The sequence below is a fragment of the Gopherus flavomarginatus genome, chromosome 2, assembly GCF_025201925.1.
Source record: "Gopherus flavomarginatus isolate rGopFla2 chromosome 2, rGopFla2.mat.asm, whole genome shotgun sequence".
NCBI classification, from domain to species: Eukaryota; Metazoa; Chordata; order Testudines; family Testudinidae; genus Gopherus; species Gopherus flavomarginatus.
In genome coordinates, this window is record NC_066618.1 from 29,591,832 (window position 1) to 29,613,941 (window position 22,110).

General features: G+C 38.0%; 1 protein-coding gene across 9 annotated transcripts in view; it reads left to right on the forward strand.

The window, feature by feature from the left end:
- PARD3 (par-3 family cell polarity regulator) overlaps positions 1-22,110 on the forward strand; it is a 658,805-nt gene that overhangs the window by 511,986 nt on the left and 124,709 nt on the right. For all 9 annotated transcript variants that reach the window (XM_050939008.1, XM_050939012.1, XM_050939010.1 and 6 more), the window contains one exon: positions 4,619-4,876. In XM_050939008.1, coding sequence (XP_050794965.1) covers positions 4,619-4,876 — 258 coding nt within the window. The remainder of the gene's footprint in view (positions 1-4,618; positions 4,877-22,110) is intronic.

Below are 22,110 nucleotides of genomic sequence, written 5' to 3' on the forward strand. Positions count from 1 at the left end.
TAATTAAAAAAGTCCCACAAATAGGATTTAGGCTGCTTTAGGTACTCTTGGAAAATTTACTCCTAGCCAATACTTGAGTTAGGCTTTTCCTCCTCCAATGGCCTGACCAGCTTATCGACCTTGACTCTCATCTGCTGGTATCTCAGGTTTGAGTTTTCCACTGTCCACAAATTCAATTTCCTGACATGGGAAGCACTCATTCCAGTCTCTTGAAAAGGGAACAGATTGTCTGCGGTTGCGGGAGATGTTATTCAAATCCTTCACTTAATTGTACTACACCTTCATGCATTTTTTCTTCGGCGCTGCCGTACGATCATAGAATCATAGAACCATAGGGTTAGAAGAGACCACAAGGATCATCTAGTCTGCTGGATCTCATTCTCAGCAATGTGATCAGAGATGTGCTGATACTCCCTTTGGCTTCATTTGGCAGATTTCAAATTGGCTGGAATGGTCTCCTCACTCTAGAAAGCAAGATCTTGATAATTCCTTTTGGGCAAAGTGTGTTGTCTATTCCTCAATACTAGAGATGGGGGCTAATGGCCAAGTCAGAGCTATCTGGACAATAGTGTAGTTGTAAACCTACTTTCAGCTTCCAGATGACATAGTCAGGGTAAGATTTCTGACTTAAGTACAGGAAATAAATAGAGTCCCAGGAGTCATAAACAGTGGTACTTACAGAATATGTATCCATACTAGTTATGGAGAGGAGGAGAACTAGATGTACCAGTTACAGTGGTATAGTGAGAGGTGCACATCTACACAACAAAATAACCATTTGCCCAATGACTTGCAGGAAGCCGTGAGTGTGCCAGAGTAGGCCTCTAGCAAGAGTTGTGCAAACCTAGGATTCATTGGTGGTTATCCACTTATTAACCATGTGCTGTGGTGGCTTGGTAGCAGGATTAGGGGCCTTTATTTCTGTGAAATATCATTTCAAATGAACATAAAATCAAGAGACGATAGATCGTCTGGTGTCAATGGATCAGCTTGTTAGTGGAAAGTTCTTCGTACAGTTATATGAAGTTCTGTGGCTAATAGTGTTGTCATTTTAAGTGGTCATCATTAGCCTTTGAAGTTAATGCCCCATAGATGTACATTGAAAGAGTTCACACCTTTCCCCATGCCGTGGTTTGATTGTCTGCCACCTCAGAAATACAGTAGTGGATCAGTTGACATTTTCAAGCCCATCTTTACAACCAAATGGGCTTAGAAACTTTTTGTGGTTTTTAAATATAAAAGTTCAGATTCTTTTTAACACGGAAAAAATATTCAGTGTTTGCAAAATGCCTTGAAGATGAAAAGGATTATATAAATGCTAAGCATTATTTTTATTATTATTGTTAAATCCATTAGAAATCTGTAGGCAGGCCCTAAATCCTCAGAAATGCCAGACACAGGCATTTTTATTGTCCTATGGCATAAGTAAATTACATTCAGCGGTTGTCAGTCTACTGTCTTTTGGACATATATCCACATCACACAACTGCTGCGTGACGGTCCGTCTCTTCTCCTAAGGCAGGATTTAAATAGCAAGAGTGAGAAACATTGGTGGGGATGAAACAATGTTAGCGACTGCTCGGCTCTAGCCCCTGCTGCACTGTATGTTTTCATTAATGTATACATGCACATACATATTTGAATCCCTTCCAAAATGCTGTAAACTCTAAATTTGCCATATGTATATTTATTTAATGAAATGCATAGAAATCAGGTGAGTGGAGAGCTCATATATGAAGCAAGAAAGCAAAAAGTTTTTAAAAAATTTAAAAAGCCTGTTGAAGCATTAACGTCTAGAGCTGGTGGTTTAGCTCCACGTGCATAAAGACATTTCAGAGTTCAGAGTGGTTTAAATCATAGACATTGTAGCACAAAGCGTCCTTTGGGGCAATAGCCAGCATTCTTTGTGAAAATGTGTTTAAATATTTCGTTCTTGTCATAGGATTCCTTTAGATTTGCAGACACAAAATAATGTTAAAACATACCGTGTCCCAAAGAAGACTGTAAGCCAAAACAGTATTTTAAACATTATTTTAAAAATGTGTTATTTAAACAAGACTGGATACATTTTTAACATCTGCAAGTGATAGCAGTGTGTATAGTAGGCCTGTTTTTCTTTTTATTCAATCTTAAAGCACAGAAAAGTAATTTAAAAAACATTTTGTGGGTCAATAGAAAGGAGCCTCCCAAAACTTTAACCTTAGAATTATGCTGTGTGTTAACATTACTAATTGTAAATGGCAATTGAATACTTGGGGTACAATTCACAGTAAAACTGCTGCTTCAATTTATATGGTGTTCAGGCTTGAATCTAATTTTTAACTTTGTGTATTAAAAGATAGATAAAGGTTGTTCTCTTTTGCCACAGAGGGCAGGACAAGAGGCAGTGGGTTCAAGCTACAGCATAGCATATTTAGATTAAATGTAGGACCTTGCGGACCCTACTAATCCTATAATTCTATATATGAATAATAGGATATGCATTACTAATTAATGATAGTTACTATTCTACAAACTAGTCTGGATACTACCATAATTATTGGCATAACACCTTACTTTATCAATCCTAAGCCACAGGAAAAGGGATAAACACTGCTGAACCATATGTGGTTATGTGAACTATGCTTCTTCATTGCTGCAAAAACATGAATGGCCCATGACCGTATGAATGGCAGACTGAATAGATGAATGGCAGACTATCATTAAGAATAGATGAAACTTTACAAAGTACATCTTGCCAGGATGTAGATGGCCATGTGATATTCATGGGCAAACCATGGCTAAATTCACCAGAATGGCAATGTGATATTCATTGTAACATTAGGGATGATCTCACCAGTTGGGTAGGAATGATTCATAATCATCACATATAAAAATCATATCAGGCATAGTTTGGACTGACCAATACACATTTTAGTTCATTATAGTTAAATTGTCAATTTTCATGCACTAAAAGGTTGGCTGCCTGCAATATTCGAAATATTTGTTCAGTCAAGGCAATATCAACTAAAGCTTCTAGGATGTGATGAAGCGATGGCTCTTGAAACTGCAGATAAAATGCCAGAACCTACCAGTACCTGACCTCACTTACTTATTTTTCTGTTCAGATAGCAGTAATATCAACAGATGTTTCAGAAGTCCCCAAAATAGAATTAACATAGAACTTCAAAATAGAAATGAAATCTTCAGCTAAAGCAGGTCTTTTTCAGGCTTTGGTCCCTTGTGTTTATACTATGTATGTTTTAGATAGAACCCAGTATAGTTAAGGTTGCAAACAATTTGAATCACAACCACCTATTCTTTGAATTATGGGACAGTGAAAAATGTCTTTTCCCCACTGTGTAACAAGTTGTAATCACACTATTTTTTAACAGGCATACAGCAAAAACTGTGGAAGTTTGAAACTTGTTTTGGACATAATTCTCATGGAGAACTAGTTCCTTTGCTTATTTGAAAAATATGTTTAATCTGAGAAAAATTAGGAGCATTTGAAAAGAGGAGATTGAATCATTTCAGTAAAAAGTGCCCTTCACTCTCTGCGTGTCCTTTGAGAGATGTATTGGAAGCTGATTGCTTCTAGATTTTCTGTTTTCCTTAAAATCAAATGGAAAAAAACCCCCTAATATTAATACAAACATTACATTTCAAAGTAAAACTTTCAAAAAATGAATGAATTACAAAAGTTAACTTGCTGTGGTAATGTTCACTTGATCATATTGCGCTTGTGTGTATTTTTTGTTTTTTCTTAAGTGAAAGTCACAACCTATTGCTTTTTATTTGTATGCCATGAAATCTATTGGAGTCCAGATTCACTCCAAAGTGAATTTGAGTGTAGAGTCTTATTGCAATATCTAGTACTGGAAAGACCACTTGAAAGAACAGACTGAGCCTGCACAAACGTTCCATGACAATGTTAGGATAGGTGAGTGGATTGTAAGCAGATGACTCCTACCTAAAAGAGTGGATAGCACCAGCTGGGAAGAGAGGTATGGACAGGCAGTTATTTTGCCTGAGGAATCAGTGCTTTCACCAAACATCTATGGAGTTAGAGGAATGAAACCTGCCCCTCCCCACCCTTGGCATATATAATTCCCACATTTAGTTAATTCAGATGAACTTTTCTGAGGGCTTGTCTACATGACCCCCCCAGTTCGGACTGCAGGGGAACTGAACTGCAACATGCACTAGCATGCTGCACTGTAACTCCCCCATATGGACTCTACAAATGCAAACTAGAAGGTAGCTAGTTTGGGTTAATATATTCCTGTTTAAACAGAGCTACATTAACATGAACTTAGATGTCTTTTAGTTCACACCCACAGCATCCACACAGGGGAGTTACAGCGCAGCACATTAGCACCCACTTCAATTCACACCCCTGTAGTCGGAACTGCGGGGCCATATAGACATAGCCTGAGTTGTCCCCATGTAGACCAGCCCATAGACTGAAATTGAAAACACTTGAATGTACAGGATGTGTCTGTAATATTGCCCTAAAGTCCCTCCTAGTTAGTGAGGGAAAAAACGTTGTGTTGAAAGAAATATATTATTGTGAATAAAAGTATTTTCACATGTTATTTTTTAAAAATTCAGTTTCAGCCTTGTTTTTATTTTGCAGAATTCAAGCTAAAACTCGGGAATTTCGAGAGAAACAAGCTCGCGAACGTGACTATGCCGAGATCCAAGATTTTAACCGGACATTTGGATGTGAGGCTGACCCAGTGTATGCTGGAATGGCTTCATATGACTCATCCACAAATAGTGGCGCCATGACTTTGAACAGCAGGCCACAGAGCCCCAGGGAAGGACAGACAGTTGAAGCATTATATGCCCAAGTGAAGAAACCAAGAAATTCAAAGTCTTCACCTGTAGACAGGTAGGCACCAGACATCAGTCAATACTATATTTCAAAATTCAGCTTCATGGTGTTTTTGCCATTGAAGTATTGTTCATCAATTTTAAAGCCAGAGCTGCATTTTATTAATGGCTTTTAAAAAGCCTTTATGTAGAAAAATATTGAATTAACACAAATCAAGTCATAATGGAATAAGGAGCACAAGCTTTTGTAATGATTCTAACATTTCATCTCATTCTTTAAATGGTTTTGAACCCAAGATTCACTATTTAATATAATTCAAATTACAGTCAAACTTGTAACAGCCTCTGGTTTAATTATCAGAGGTCTTGCTAATGTGATTGGAGGACAATGACAGTTCTGAATTCTGTTTGGAGCAATTATTTGAGATGTGCAAAACTCTTGTAATGAGACCAAAAGCCTGGCAAAGCTTACCTGGATTCTGATTTTGTTGCAAATCTGAACCTCCGCCCAGCTGTGTGAACTTTTTGAGAAAACCTAGACCAAGTAAGTGAACTAGGGCTAGCTTTGGGCCAACTTCCTTACCATGGACTCTGGTGGGGAGAAATTTGTGTTTGGCTGTTTAGTGGTCATGGGGGGAGCTGTTTGTTTGTTTTGGTGGCCAAACTAAGCTATATTTGTCAGTTTTGCATTGCTTCATTCCAAAACCAGGTACAACTCTACTCTGTTTTGGCTGAGACTTGAATTCACCTGAAAATTTGCAGCAAAAATTGGGACACCAAATTCCACAATCAAGAACAGTCAAAAATTGTCTAAACTTCTGTAGACCAAATGTGGCAAAGTTCACACAGCTCTGATTATTAAATAACTAAGGAACACCTCTCTTGTTCATATTCCTGGCTTGGTAGCTTTGCATTTTCTAAACTTTGCAAAAAATAATTTTAAATTCCTAGTACAGAAAACATTGGTAATTCAATAGAATATATAGATTAATCACAGATACATTTTAGCTCATAGAGCCCCTCCGCCACCATTCCTCACAAAAGATCAATGCTGCCGCATTTACAATAACCCAAATGAAACCATTTCTCCTGGTTGCATGTATTTGAGGTCTGTAATTTACATCAGAATAGGACTTTAAATTTGCATATTTCACTTAAAACCAACAGACATTAAATTCCCATGGTGCCAGTGATGATGTAGCATTTGACCTCAAGGGGATGTAGCTATCACCTATAGTTTAGCAGATTGTTTAGAGCTATTTTGAATAGAGGGATGGAAACTGTTATGGGTAACTCTCAGCTGGACCGAGTGGGAAATATTTTTTAAAAGGGGCCTTCATCATGGCAGAAATATGTACATTATAACAGAAAAATACACCATAAGATATTGAGAACCAATGAAATTTCAGGTGGACTTTGCCAAACATTTTTACTAACATTCAGTAACATATGTCCGCCTTTCCTTTTTTGATCACTCTGGTGATCACTTTGATCACTTAGCAAATATGCATGGAGTAGGGCCTTTTTTTGTGCATAAAATAAAATTGTTTATAATAAATACAGTCTGAATATACAACTTTTTTTTTAATTTGGAAAACTTATGGATCCAAACAAAGACTGTTTCACCATTAGGCTTGGAGTTTTACATACCTTCTTCCTTTTTACTTATCCCTGTATTGACCGATGGCAATATAATTAGATGCCAGAAATCACATCACTTTTAGTGACCTTGAAAATCAAGATAGTCTAGTTGGATAGTATGGTTGCCACACTGACTTTTGCAACTGTCTTTGTTAGACCAAAGGCACTGTTTCATGCCTGAGTTGAATAGCATCAATGTCATATGAAGAAAAAGAGTTATCTTTGATGAACCTGGCAGGGAGAAAAGTAAGACCTGCCTGACCTAGCTAACTATGTGGGATCACTGATGAAAGATCAAGGACAGTGAGAGAGAGCAAAAGTGAAGTTATGACTGGGATATTGTTGGACTGTGATAATAATCAAGAAGGCAGCATTGAAGAGCACACTGGTCTCTTGTTTGCACCTTCAAGCAGTTAGTTATTCAAGTCCAGAAAGTAGAGAGGACTTCATTAAGGACTATTGGATCATGCCACGAGAAAAGGAAAAACCCAATACACCCATCAAAATGGAGAAAAAGCAACTGAAAAGCTCGTTGGAGCAGAAACAGCCGTCTGGACAAATGACTTCATGAAAACAGGGCAGTGAGGAAGCAGGATTCACTAAAGACAAGGAAGACAGGAAACCTAGCAAGAATGAAATGTGGGAAAAATTGAACAGTTGAAATGAAAAGGGAATCATATTTGTAAAGTGCCCATCACAGTAGTTAGTATCTGGGCTCTATGATACAAACTTGTCTAGCACATGGAATACTCTCCATCAGGACCCTAGCTCTTCCCTCTGTCCTCCCACTTCTTAACAGAAATCCAACTCCAAATGGAGCTGGAAAGTACCTTCATTAAAATACGGGTATTGCAGCAAGTCTGAGAGGCTCATGTTCAGCTTAATCTCCTATCAAAAGCTTAATCTGTGGCTATGGGTCCTAGCTGAGAAAGCTTGGCATCTGACCCTTGCAAGAACTTCGTCTCTGACAGATGAAAACCCTGTTTGAATGCAGCTGCCGCTCTTGGGCACAGAGGTGAGAGCTAGTCTTTGAGATGACTGGGGTGGGTCCCAGTCTGCATAGGACTTTGTGAATGAAGATCAGGATCTTGAATTGATTTAATATTCAGTTGTGTTGGAACCACTGGAGGCCTGAGACGTGATAGAGCTGCTTCAGACTCTTGGATCTCCTGCTTCTATCAAAGGGGAGTTGAGGCATCCACCAAGATAGTATGGGGCATTGTTCTGGGCCCCATATGAAGATCTTGATAATCTTACTAAATCCTTTAAAATAAGATGGTGAGATGACGACGGATAGTCTTCTCAAAATGTACAAAAGTCTATACAAGACATTCATCTTAACTGTGTTTATTTTCCCACAGAGGCTCAGAGAAAGCTCTTGCCAGGAACTAGAGTCTTCGGCTAGTTGTAGTCTGGAGATGGGTGTGGTATGTTCATAATTATGCATTTTGTGTGCATATCTTCTTTAGCATGTGGGTCACTGCCTGCTTCACCATCTTTGTCTTCTTGATGGCCTTTATGGTATCTCCAGACAGGTCATGTTACAGTAGTCTGGCCTGGGAATATTGAAATTCTAATTCACGCTTAGGTCATTATCCAAAAAAGGGCAGTGTCTCCTGGCCAGCTATTTATAAAAGACATTATTTGACCTTCAGGTTGTGTGTTACCTTGACATGTGCCTCAGCACTGTATCAACCTGCTAGCTTCTAGTTACCATCTTCCAAGCCCTGAATAACAAGCCTCAGTGATTTTCAGAACCTATTTTAAATCTTAATAATTCTAGTCATATCAGATTGTCTTCTGTTGCACTGAACATGTTTTCCAAATCAATCTCTAGGAACTAGAGTAGGTGGCTTTTCTTAACAGAGGAGGAACTTATATGTTCTGAGAATGAAGACTATTGAAACTGTAACAAAAACCAGGCAGTTTGAGGGCTTGGTTATCAGTTCAGCTCCAAGCGTATTAGTTGTCTTAGCTATATTAGTTCCATTCTGTGTTCTAATGATTTGCACAGACAGTTTGTGCTGCTAAGATTTTGTTTAAATGTATCATCTCTTCACTTTAGACATTAAAAAGAAAAAAATGTGATGGAGTTCGTGAGGCATGTTTATTTTACATGACTGGACCAAAAGGGTGTCTTGGGAATTGCATTCCTATAGATATGGCTTTTAGTTTAGCTGAGAAATGTGTGTTAGTATGTTTTACATCATGCAGAAGAAAACATGGACTGCTGATCAGTATTTTTTTTCATGTAGATGACGATGCTATACAATCGAGTTTTTATTGCTACCACCTAACATCCATAGTTGGAGAGTCCATAGTAGAAAGACAGCTCCTAATGGGCATTTACTGGCTATCGCCATGTAATCATTTCCCACCAAGAGTGCATTGTCCTCAAATATAATTGAAATAAAATAGGCACTGTGCTGCCGCAAATCTAAATAGCTTGAAAATAGTAGGCTGGACTCCCCCAACTCAGTGAGGACACTTTAATGGAAACATAAATACCATAATCATATGCTTTTTGCATGCATTTGACCATTAAAAAGAAAAATGCCCATTTTAGAAGAAGAGACCTCTATGAACTGGTTTCTTTTCCATCAAAACTGGAATCAAGTTATGTCAAAGAAATATTTGGGGACTGGAAAAAAAAAAAACCCAACAGTTGCCTCAGCTGTCATCTGTTTAGATGTGCCAAAAGGCAACTGCTGTTTTAAAAATTTAAGGTCACATTACAGATTTTTATTTGCTGCTCTAACAGAAGAGAGGGAACGTTTTATTTAGATGTTAGGTATTTGTTCAGTAGTGTTCTGCTTAACTTGATGTGAGAATAATGAATTCTTCAGAGTAGCAAGACACATTCTAATATAATTTCAAAATATATCAAAAAGAGTAGAATAAACATACTCATTCTTTCTGGCCTATGTGAAATAATTCTCTGTAATAGCCCAGTAGGTCACAAAAGCTATGAGATATTATATAGTAATGCCAGGATAAATATTTGTTAAAAAAACCAAGACACCCATACTGTTATATTAAACTTCTCCTTTATTAGTAATGTCAGTCATAGGAATTTTCTTTAAAGTCTGAGGTATCATTCACACATATAAATCTAAGCTTACTGCCATACCCATAACAGATGAAGATATGAGTTATTACACAGGATGACACATTCTGTAAGTGCCAAGATTTTCTCTTACACAAAAAGAGTTATGACAGTTCTTTCATTTGCTCTGAGGTGCTAGTATAGGAGCATTACAATGAAATAAAAGACTAAGGTAATATAAACCACCTAACCACTGACATTTTAAACTGTTAACTACCTGGGTTGAATAAGGCTATGAGTAGCGCTTACCCCACCCAACCTTTGTTTATTGCCATCCTTCCTATGGACGGTCTGTCTTATAGCTTGATTCTCCACCATTATTCTTGTTCAGTACTACCTTACTCCAGAAGTAGCTGCGCTGAGATGAGTTTTAATGGTGCTACTTGCAGAATAAAAGTACTCCTTCATGTGAATGAGGGTGACAGAATCGGGCCTTTATATTGTAAGCTTCTCAGAGCAGGGACCTGTCCGTTTTATTTATACATAAGGCTCCATAATTCATTTGTGGTAGTGTATAAATATTTTTTTAAAATCTATATATTTTCATTAGTGTTACCTCAAAAACACAGGGCCCTATTCTTATTTACAGCAAGCTCTTTTCACCACTTTGGCAAAGTAAAGGAGCCTTACGTTTATGCCCATTGTAAGGCCCCTTTACACTGGCAGAGTGGTGAAAAGAGGCTTAATGTAAATGAGACTCTGATTTCCTATTAAGAAGGGCCTTTAAGAATGGCATGCATCCTATCCTGGGTAATTCAATGACAACATTGTGGGGAACAGCTAACAGTCAGACCTGTCCAATGCACCAACAAAAAATAATACCTTAAAAAAGAGGGGCATGCATGTTTGGCTCGTCTTTCTCTTCCTTGTGGCATATTCTTCTTGTGACTGTGGTGAACTGCGAACAGCTAGTGAATGGGGTTTGAGACTCACTGGGATCCTTTGTTCCTACTACTATTCCACTTGATTTTAGCACTTACACTAGTACTTTACATGAAGATCAGTGCATTCCTGTTCTTCCTCTGCCAACACCATAAACCAACAACCTTGACCCCCTAGACTGCCTAAAAATAGTTTTCTGTCTTATAGACCTGTGGATCTAGGGACCATTAGAAACTAATAGCACTGGTATTCCGAGGACTTAGGTTACTTTCCTTTTTCCTCCTTGAATCTTGACGGACTATAAAAAATTTTTTAATATAAATTCATGTGAATTTATGTAGAGCCCCTATAGTGAGGAGTATTTGCTGTGACACTATCCAGTGTTCGGGTAATGATTTGGGAGGGGAGAGGGAGGTGAAGATTTACAGTGAGCTCTATTCAAAACATTCATTTTAATTACTCAGATGTTCTATATACTCTCTGACTAGATCCCAAGTGCTGACACTGTTGTGAGAACCACTTAATTATACATTTACCACAGCCTCACTGAAACCCTGGAATGTTTGCTTCTTCCCTCTCCAAACAGGCTTGATTTGTAATCTAAAGAGTGACAGCTATTTGTTGTTTTTCCAAAAACAGAATGAGTTAGTACTTCTAGAAATGTTTTCAGTGGGAAAATGTATGGCAAGATAAGAAAGAAATGAACTTCCTATGGAAGGTTACAAAGCAGGAAGTGAACTGGGTTCCACCCAAAAGTACACCTTGTTGCTACTATACCTAAAGGTTGTTATAGTTTTCTAGAAGTAAGCAATAACTCTGTTCAGTTCTGTAAATGATTTATTTAAGTGCAACTATTTTCTATGGTGAGCAAAGATAGTTATAAGAAGGAGAATTTAGCAAAGCAGAGATTCAAAACTTGTCACTCTTCATCAGTATAAGTGTACAATCAAGATGCAAAAGTGGAATAAGACAACATCCTGTTGCCAAGATATGAAAGAAGAAAGCAGCTTTTGTTTTTTTCATGCTGTAGAAGACACAGTTTAATAAAAATAAACTTGCACAATGTTTTTCTTTAGAGTGAAGCAAAACTTGATATAAAGGAGAAAAAAACCTGCTGTTTCAGCTGTATAGCAATTATCATAAAATATATTCCACCAAGTGAACTATCTAGCAACAGAGTGAGTGCACACAGTTTTCTACTACCCAGCATACTTGTGCTGTAGAAGCTTTCTGGTTTTCTTGTTGAAAAATATATAGTAAATGCTTTTTGAAAGCCTGAAAATGCTTTTGAAAAGCAATAGCCCTTTCAGTTCTTAAAGGAAGTGTTATGTTCTTCCCATTAGATGCTATTAACATCTGTTCCCTTCTAGTCCTATTGACCTAAATGTGCAGTTGGGGCCTGATGTTGTGCAACATAGTTATAGCATAGGGCACTCCATTTGTACTAAGCACTCACAGTGGGCATACACAGATTTAAAAACTCTCTAAAGGGCATAATAGATGTTTCCTGGATTTTCTTGGGCGTTATTAGTGCTCCAAAGGTGGGAGGAGAAAGTTGTTAAGTATTTGAAATGGAAGTGCTTGAAGAATATAATTTCCTACACTCTAACTTTTCACAAGCCATGTAAACCTTCAAATAAAACCAAAAACTTACAAAATACTACCAAATGCCTCTCTTTGTGCTGAGTATGAGCCTCAGCAAATAAAAAGCAAATTTGTTTCCTGTTATACTTTTGGCTGTCCCTCCAGTCTGCCTGGCTACTCTGTTCTTGTGAAGTACTCAAGACCCTTGCACTCTGAGCACATTAAAAAGCAGGATTTTGTATATTTCAGTGTGCTGCCTGATCATAAGAATGAAATAGATGGGCAGAGCTAGGGGAGTGCACTCTCTACATATGAAGAAAGGTAGTTATCTGCTCACTAGAGGAAAATGGAATTTTAGTTCTGTTGCAGCACTCATGTTAGAACGTTTATAGTTTCCTGGCTAAAGATGACAGTTGGGAAAATGGGTATTATAGAGGTGCCACTTGTACCTCTGTAGTTAAGGCTGATTTGAGTTTTACACATAATTTATAAAACAGATCAAATTTTGGATTCATCAACTTTTATAAATATCCCTTTTAAATATGCAGAGGAAGCAAAGATACAATTTTAGATAATCTCTAAATCCAACAGTGTTTTTTCTCTCACCATCCTGCGCTATGTACACAGTACTGTACACTTTTGTCCCATGTATTACACCCCTTCTGAGTACAATGGGCGTACACTACTGCAATAAACAAGTAGTAGTTTTAGAACAGTGTTTGAGGAAGTACAAGAATTGCCTTGAGGAGGAGGATGGAACTACTGTTTAATTCATACCCTTCAGTGAGGCTCTTAGGAAGGAGAGAGTACTAGGTGAGAGTACTATTTTAAAAAAAGAAATGAAATGAATTACCTTGGAGGAGTAACCATGTGTGTGACTGCTTCATACTTACATCCAAAGACTGGCTCTGATTTAGTATGTGGATATCTCTTGTAAAGGATATGTTAGCATTCCCTATAGTCCCACTATTGAGGGCCCCATAAGTAGCCCAATTTGGTTCACCAGGACCACTCAGAAAAGTATAATCTACCCTCAATAGTTAATATTTGTAGGATCCAGAGGCCTTAAACTATAAGTAACTTACAGCAGGGCCTGTGTCTCCTTGTGTATCTTGTACAGTCACTGGTACTTCTTAACAGGTAACATATGATGATGAGAATAGGTGAAAGGTAGTATAATAAACGTCTATAATGTTCCTATAATTAGAAAACTCAATTTGACCCACTGTTATTTTATTATTAGTCTTATTTACATATAAAACAAACTATATTTATCCACACTGTTTATTCTTATAGCCTGGCTTGTTTGTTTATGTGACCTAAAGCATATCCTGCTTCCGATCCATGTATTTCATGATTGATGGAAGTGGTGCAGTCTTGTCAGGGGGAAAAGAGTCCTGTACAGGAACCTTTAGGAAGGAAATGACATCACTGTGTGGGTTTTTTTAATGCCCTTTAACATCTTGTAAACTGATTTAATGCTTGTGAAAGGTTCCAGATTGACGGCCCTGGATGTTGAGTAGTTTCTTAAAGACCTAGTTTAACTTTTTCTTGTCTGGAAAGATGTAATGCTTCCCACTCTTCCCCTTCTCAAACTGTATAACCAGTAGTGTATTGTATTGGTACTGTGTGAATGATGGCATAATTTTCTAAGAACTAAAAGATTATATATAAGAACACTGAAATCTTATTTCTTATGGCTCAGACATTGAGATATTTAGAAATTAAAAGGTTTTTCACATGATCTATTTTATATTATTATGATTTTCTGAAAAATGTTCTTGTAACATCAGTTGTACTTACTCTCTACAGAATTATTTTCCATCCCTTAAAATACCAATAACATTTAAATAGGTTTTCAATCTGATGTATTTGACTCATGCATGCAGATCTTTCTTAGATTATGGACATATGAAACATTTTTACAGTTAGAGCAGATATTTGTAACTGATAAGCAATTGAGTACAGTAGGCGATCATTTTATGCAGTTTTATGTCATGTTACATTATTAATTAATTTGAAAGAAACATGAAAAGAACAGGTTTTGCATCATTTTGATTTTTATAAACCATCTAATTAATATTAATAGATTTTGTAATAATATATAGCACTTGTATAATACATTATTTAATGAAAAGTCCCCTGTGTCCAAACACTGAACCATTAGTGCAGAAGAACATGGTGCCAATAGAAAAAGTCCTATTATTGGGCACCTGAGACTAATCCTCCTATCCAGCACCCTTACCTAACAAGCAGAGGAGATGGAAGATACCGGTCTCAATTTCTGGCCTATAGCAGTGAGACATGGTTTATTCGTACTTCCAGCTCATGCCTCCCATGTAACCTAATAGTTGTAGTATGTGGCATTGGGTATTATGTGCCATAAAGAAAACTCTACAAAACTGTCTGATTTTCTTTATCACTGGCATAATAAATCTAGTATAAAAGTAGTAAAAGGGTTTCCTCTGTGTTGTTTTATGTATCCTCTTGTTGCACTTTGTCCATTTGCCTGAGAGCAACTACATGCACAGTTCCTAAAATGTAGTCACATGAACCCACCCATTCCCAAGGATAGCTAAATACCCCTCAGGGAAGGAAGGAATGCATCTGGTCTGATTTAATTAGCTAGGTGTGATTTAAAGGTTGCAGAAATCAAAAAGGCTTATTCATTTTCCCTCAACAATCATTTTCCTTAATATTTCATCAAAACCTGCTGATTCGGAGACCACCTTCTGGGCTTTGATTCATTATGACTGCAGACATAATTTAATTTTCCCCCTTTCTCATTCTGTGATATACTCTTTCATCTCTGAGACACTGTTAAGATGTTTCTAACATTCACAGATTGCTAATTGATCTAACTTTTTTTAAACTGTACTTAAAGCTAAGATCTTTGCTGTAAAAGCAATTTTTCATGCATTTGCTTTTAATACATTTTCTTTCATTCTATGCATCTGATAATGTGAACATTTTCTTACATATGTACTGAAAATTAAGGACATTTCCTTTTTTTATGCCCTAGTAATAGTGAATCAGATTCCTCTGTAATTTGGAAACATTCTTGGGCTATAGACTGAAGATAATGCCAGAACATTGACTCAGAAACATATTTGTTCTACAATCATCTATTATTACCACTACTACAGCACTCAGATGTGTGCAAGGTGCTTGAGTACCAATAGAAAGAAATGACTTCAGCCCTGATGAGTTTACAATTCAGTTTGGGTGCGATGCAGTGGGTGAGGGTAACAAACTTTAGGGAGGTCATGGGGGTGAGATTAGGAGTAGTCTTTAAAGCAAAAAGATCACAGAGTTACTGAGTTAGGCATCTGTAGATATTTATGGTTCAATTTGGAATTTTTAAAAAATTACTAGAATCACTTTTCATAAGCCCCACATCAGAAGTGAGTCTCAAGGAATTTGAATGATGAGAGGGGGTAGTAACTTGGAGCACCAGAATAGAAAGGGCATTTCAATGGAAGAAGCCCTAGTCAGTGAACCATGAGCTAGTTCCATTCGTCTGGCACAATGGAACTCTCAAAAATAAGAATCTAGCTCATCTCTGCAAGAGACAGAACATTCTCTGGGGGTGAGGAGACTGTGGAATGAACTTCTCCAGAAATGAAGGACTATCCCAAAACTCACCACTTTCCACTCCAAGTGCAATGAGTGTGTATTTGACCTGCTTTCTCTAGCATAAAGACATAGATACCAATAGGTATATTAAACAAACAAAAAAAACCCCACAACACCAGCACCCTACCAAAACAAGACACTCCACTTCGCGTGCTTCTCCCTCTGGGGAGGGGTTAAGAGAACAAACAACACATGATAGATCACGTTGCTTAATTCTCTACTGAAAGGTGCTCAGATACTAACATGAGGAGCAGAATATAAAAATCTATACTGTATAGAATAGACTTCAGCAGGACTATTCACGTGAGTAAGGGTTGTGGGATTGGCACCTACATGGCCGTACTCTGAACACAAGTAACTTCTAGTTTAGAAAATGCGTTAGTGCTGCTGTTTTCAATGGAGTTACACTGCTTTCTTCCTGATGGAAAATCTTACTACATATCAAACTACAAGAAGCCTTAAATGCAGGTTTTAACCCTACCAATCACTCTTTACGTGCCAACAACAGAATTCAGTGGGACAGGAAAGATAAAACTACCAGGCAGACTGGGACTTTTACTGGTTTTGGTGGTGGTGGATCTAGAGGAGCCAGATTCATCGTATTTTGACAGTTTACTCATCTCTCACTCATAAAAAGACTACACTTAGTGAACGCAGTTGATGTCCGTACCAGGCATGAACATGATTTAGAGCAGGATCATGTGTTTCTTTTAATATGCATGATGGTTTACCTCAATCTAGTTTAAATTGAATTTCAAAAAATGTTCGCTAGGTCTTAGATGGTCAGAGCTAAATTGTAGCCTGTTTTCTAAAGCCACATTGAATAATTTGGGTAGACTGAATTTCATTAGCTTTCATGAGTTGTACCATTTTTGATGCTGGGAAAAATTGCTGCAGCTTAGGACATCAGAATTGACTAGGACAATAAGTAGAACCTAGACAGCATTCAACATTAGAAATAATCTTGCTTCATTGGGCCTCAGATTTACATTTTTTAATACTCCTTACCATACTCACTGCTGCCTCCATCGTGTCTGAAATATATTGTGTGTGCATGTAATGTATATACAGTGTGTGTGTGTATTGAGATAGAAACATAAATATGTACATCTGTTTAATATATCACTCTATAACATCAGAAACAAGAAATTTAAGAATCAAGATTATACAGGATTTGAAGGATTGTGTAAATAACACAGGATAAGGGCCACCTTGCAAAATTATAATTCACTATTTACATGCAACATTTCTTGACATATTTGCTGATGTTCGTAGTTCTTACTTGTATTGCATTTCCATAAAATAAATATTTTGTTCATACATATTTCATAGTTACACTTAGCCATGTGGCTTGTTTTGTCTGAATTATTTTAATTCGTTGTCTCTTCCATATAGTATGAAAGGGTAAACCATAACCCTCAATTTTCTTTGTCATTCAGGAAGTATATGAAGCTACTTTTTCTTTTTTCAGAACATACACTTATAAATACTCATAAAAGTAACCTTTATGGTGTTAATAAGAGAACTTTAAGAATACAGCTGTACAATTTCTGTGCTGCAAAAATGTATACCAGCTGAGGACTGTTTCTGTTACACTTACAGAGGGCTTTTAGCATTCTTATTTTAATATTTTCGGATTCTGTAGCTCTTCTGTACACAGTCCTTTGCTGGAATTTAGTATAAAAAAATCATGGCCCACAGAGATTTTGGTATTGCATTATCAAGGGACTGTAATGAAAGCTTCCATCCAGACTACGAAAACTGCTCACCTACTCTGTTTTGTGAGCTAAAAATCACAGATAGTGAGTGCTGTGGCTTTGACGGAGAAGAGGGTAAGGGCTCCACAGGAGAAGGTGATAGGAAGGAAATGGAGCATCTCTTCTGTAGAGATCAAGAGCTCTACAGGACAATGATCTGGGAGAGAAAGCTTACTGCTGAACTCTGCTATGCATCCATCCCCCTCCCAGCATGCACTGGTGATGAAAAGGTTACATGTTCTGTGTAATGAGCCACAAGTTGATCTATGATTTAGAGAGGGTTGTCTTTCATTTACACAATATATTGGAACCCCCATCAATGATCCCAAAGAACTTTATAAATTTAACTAATGCACATATTCAGTATAAAGATCCATTCACCCCACCACCGAACCCTTCACCTAAAGTGTAAAGATCTCTCTACTGAAATGCAACTGCCTCTGGAGTGAAATATAACAGCTGTGACAGGAAGTGAAGATTATTGAAGTCAGTTGAATCTTCAAGGGGAATTAGGTAGGCAAAGATAATTTACCTGAGCTGGAATTTGGCCATGGCACCAAGGTTAACACCAGTACATGTACGAAAAATGCCAGGTCATATTAGTGTGTTGAATTCTAGAAAAGCACATTAATTAGAGATAGAAAAGATGCTATTGGTCATCTGGTCCAGCCTTCTGCTTACACAGAATTGCATCTTACAGTATATATTCTACCACTGTGTCCAGTTTAGTTTCAAATCTCTTTTGTGATGGGTTTTTTTCACTACTTTATGTTCAGACACTATTCTTCATCTTTATACATCACAGCTAGGAAGATTATTTCTTGAAATTTAACCTAAATTTTCCTTTTTTAACATCATCCACTTATTCCTAAAGGTACTATGCTCGGGTCTGGAGAGATGCTGAACACCAGGATTTCCCAGCAATCCCTGAAGGGTATTTCTCACTACCAGATCCAGAATCATTTTCTCCTTAGCGTCTATACCCTTCGTATCCTTGTAGATAGGTATCAGGTCTCTCTCTTGTAAACTTAATTCATGTCAGTCCCATTAGACCCTTAATCAGTCTGTATCCTATTCATGTAGAATACAGCAGGAATGCAGTTTAAGGTGATTGAGCAATTACATCATCTCTTTTGTGCTATCTATAATTATTCAAGACCCCTCTTTACTGGGGAGGACAGTGAAGACTGGGGTTTCAGGCACTGCCCATTTTGGAACTGCCCAGTTATATAAGAATTCTGAAAGCTAGTTTTTCAGTTCTTCTGCCTCATGACATTTCTGTAGTCTGAAGTCGCACAATAACTGCATTTGCAGAAGGATAACCCTTGATTTCATATCTATCTCAGTATCAGAAGGGAAAAAACCCTCCAATCTTGTTTTTATATAACACCTTTCATCTCAATGGAACTAATGAAAACTACTTCACAAAAATAACAAATATTCAGTTTTACACTATTTTGATTTCATGTTGTGCCTGTTGCTGGTAGGTGAGCACCTCTGAAGTGCAGCTGTCATGATTGCCATCTTAGCTGATGCACTAGGGATTGAATTGAGGACCTCCAAAGCTAAAAGTATGAGCTGCATTAGCTGGGGCTGTTTAATTGGGATGGTAATAAACTCAGATCCTCTGCAGATCAGGCACAGAGAGGATGCTCACCACTGGGTCACACAGCCACCCTTACAACAGTTATCGGATGTGGTGGTTTGTTTTCTGTTACGAAGTTTTTCTTTCTTGTTAATAACATGTGCAGCATAATACTTCTTTGCCATTTTCAGTTTTGGAGGGGCTTGTTTTAAAATGATTAAAAGATGGTAGGTTCATAAAGCAGAGGTGTTTTGAAATTCGCATACCATTCCAGAATTCATCACCCACTCCTACACCCCGATTTACAAATGTGCTAGGAGCAACAAGAACAAGAATGAAGAGAAGCAAAGAGAAAATGAAAATCACAGAATTTTGAGCATGGTCGGAGTAGAGGGGAGGGGATCATTTTAGATGGTGACGAGATATAGGGCAGGAATTAGGAAAGATGATCTCAGAGGATAAGTTGTTACGAGAAGAGACAGAGATGGCGGGAAAAAATGAGACTTGGTAGAAGAGTGGTAGCGAGTGAAGAGAGAGAAAGAGGCTGTGTGTCCAAGGGAAAAGGCAACTGGGAGACTGGAGCCTGAGAAGGATGAAGAGTGAAGCTGGAGAGTGCAGGGGAAAGGAAACAGCCCCTAATCTGTGTCATTAAGCTACATGACTATACTAATTCACACATTATACACTACAATAAAACAATTAAATGTTGCCGTTAAAATATTTTTTCTTTTATGAGTCTTTTCTCCAGAATTCACCTAAGATTTACCTTGTCCGTGACACCCAAACGATGTTCATTCCCTCCCTGCAACATCAGCAACGCTACAGGAACAGAAATAAGGCCTGGCTGCAGGATCCCATTATCTAAATTCATCCTTTCTCCATATCTCTATCAGATCAGAACAACGTGAATGGGCATGAAACAGCAGGAGAGGCAATGTATGTGTTCAGGTTCTTGCAGCTCAGTCACATTACCATCTCATTGTGTCTGCAAGGGTGCTGCAGACTTGATTAAAAAAATTAATGATGAGAAACAAAAACGAGAGAGAGGAGAACAAAGGAAAAAAGTAAAGGGAGCATGGAGGAAGTTTACTGCATAAAAGTCATTCAGTTATCCCTCAGAGCCTAGATCCCTTGTCTAATTGTCTAAGTTGGTCCTTCAGGACTGAACTGCTTAAGTGAAATGGCAGTGCTGTGGAAAGGGAACTACAGGAGGCAGGTTGTGAACAGGATTGCAAATATATGCATGAACAGTGAAGCAGTGATTCCATCTGTTCGTATTTGTCTTGTACCCCTATTTAGTAGCAGAGATGCAAAGACTGGCAAATAAAAAGACTAAATGCTAGCCCATAGTCCCTTCTGGTCAAGGTTGAGGCATTAGTGGTACAGTTTGAGGAAACTTGTTCTGATCCTTTGTGTGCTGTGCTCTTTCTGTGACTAGTTTCCATCTCCAGGGCTGTAAATCTGTCAGTTTACACTGTATTAAATTTGTTTAGAAATCTGAAGGAAAAGGAAAACAGCATAAAAATATCTCACTGCAAAGTCATTGGACACTGAAGAACATCAGAACTGAGCTGGAGTAGAAATGAAAGAGCTTTAACCAGAATCAGAGTCCCATTGCAGCTGTTTATGCCAACAAAATACCATGATTGAAGGGACATTATGATGCTTAACTTTCAACCTGAAAGCACTAAGCAAGAATAAATTTATTTTTGGTCTCTCTCCCTCCACATCCCTTGAGAAAAGAGAGGCCTCTTCCATCACTTCTCCTGACCAAAAATCCCCTCCTCCCAGCCCTCTAGTCCTGTTCTATCATCCCATTTTAAACAAGTCCCAGGACACCCCAGGCATCCAACCACCTGTAGACTGAGAAGCATATACTTTCCACTCACCTAAATGCAACTACCTAGGTTATCAGTTCATTAGCTCTGTTGACTCCCTACCAAGTTGTTCTTTGTCCCTGCCTTATTTCCCCACTGAAACCAGTTCAGCCCTCTTTCTTTCCCAGCTGTATGAAGGTGTCAGAAACAGGTAGGGTGAGGAGGGAGATGGCATTGGGAGCATAGTCAAGGAGAGGAGACAGGGGTTCCCATTAAGGAACATGGCAGAGAAAGTCTGTTTCATTCTAGGCAAGAGTCGTAACCTGTACTCCCTTCTAGTGGCCAGAAACCTAGGGTTTGCCTAGACAAATAGTTGTTGTGCAGCCTGCTGGGGTATAAATCTACAGGGCACAAGCATGCTGCACGCTACCTGTCCATGTGCACCCTGCTACAGAGTACTAAAAGGTCCCTAGTGCGCACTGACCTACTCCTGTTTAGCAAAGTAAATCATAGTGCAGTAGGGAACTTCTAGTACACGGTAACAGGGCCACATGGACAGGTAGTGTGTGGCACACTTGTGCGCTGTAGATTTACACCCCAGGTTCCTGCACACCTAGTTTTTGTCTAGGCAAGCCCTTAGTTTTTTTCCCTAGCACACTGCTCCATGGCGACTTTCAGTTTCTTAGGAAATTAGCAAGTCCTTGGGTAGTGATATATTTTTACTTATATAGTACCCTAAGAGTATGGTATGGCAGTTTTTATAGATTAATAAGATACAGTCCTTGCCTCAAAGGTCATAGAGTCAAAGTTAAGACACAAGACAATGTAAGGAGGGTGGAAGAGAAAGGGGGAGGACAAAGGTTACAACAGTAAGATCCTCATATGGTTGCTTTTGATGACTCCAAGTAACATCCACCTGGGAATTAGCTAGTTTCCTAAGGGATCATGTACCACTTACAACAATGCAAGTATTATCTAGAGTCAAACAAACAAACAAAAAAAGTTTGACACACAGACTCAGAAGAAAAAGTTCTTTCTTTAGTAATCATAATTCTTACTCATGCTACATCATTATACTTACATTTCATCTAAGATTTTAAAGAACAACTTCTATTCATTTAAGATATTTCCATCAACACTTTTTTCCAAACCTACTTAGTGCTGAATGAATACTGAAATGATTCATGCAGCCAGAACTTTCCAGCTGAATAATTGATACATTTTGACAAGCTGAACGTACAATTGGGTATATTTGCCTCACTATATGCGTGTGATGATTAACGT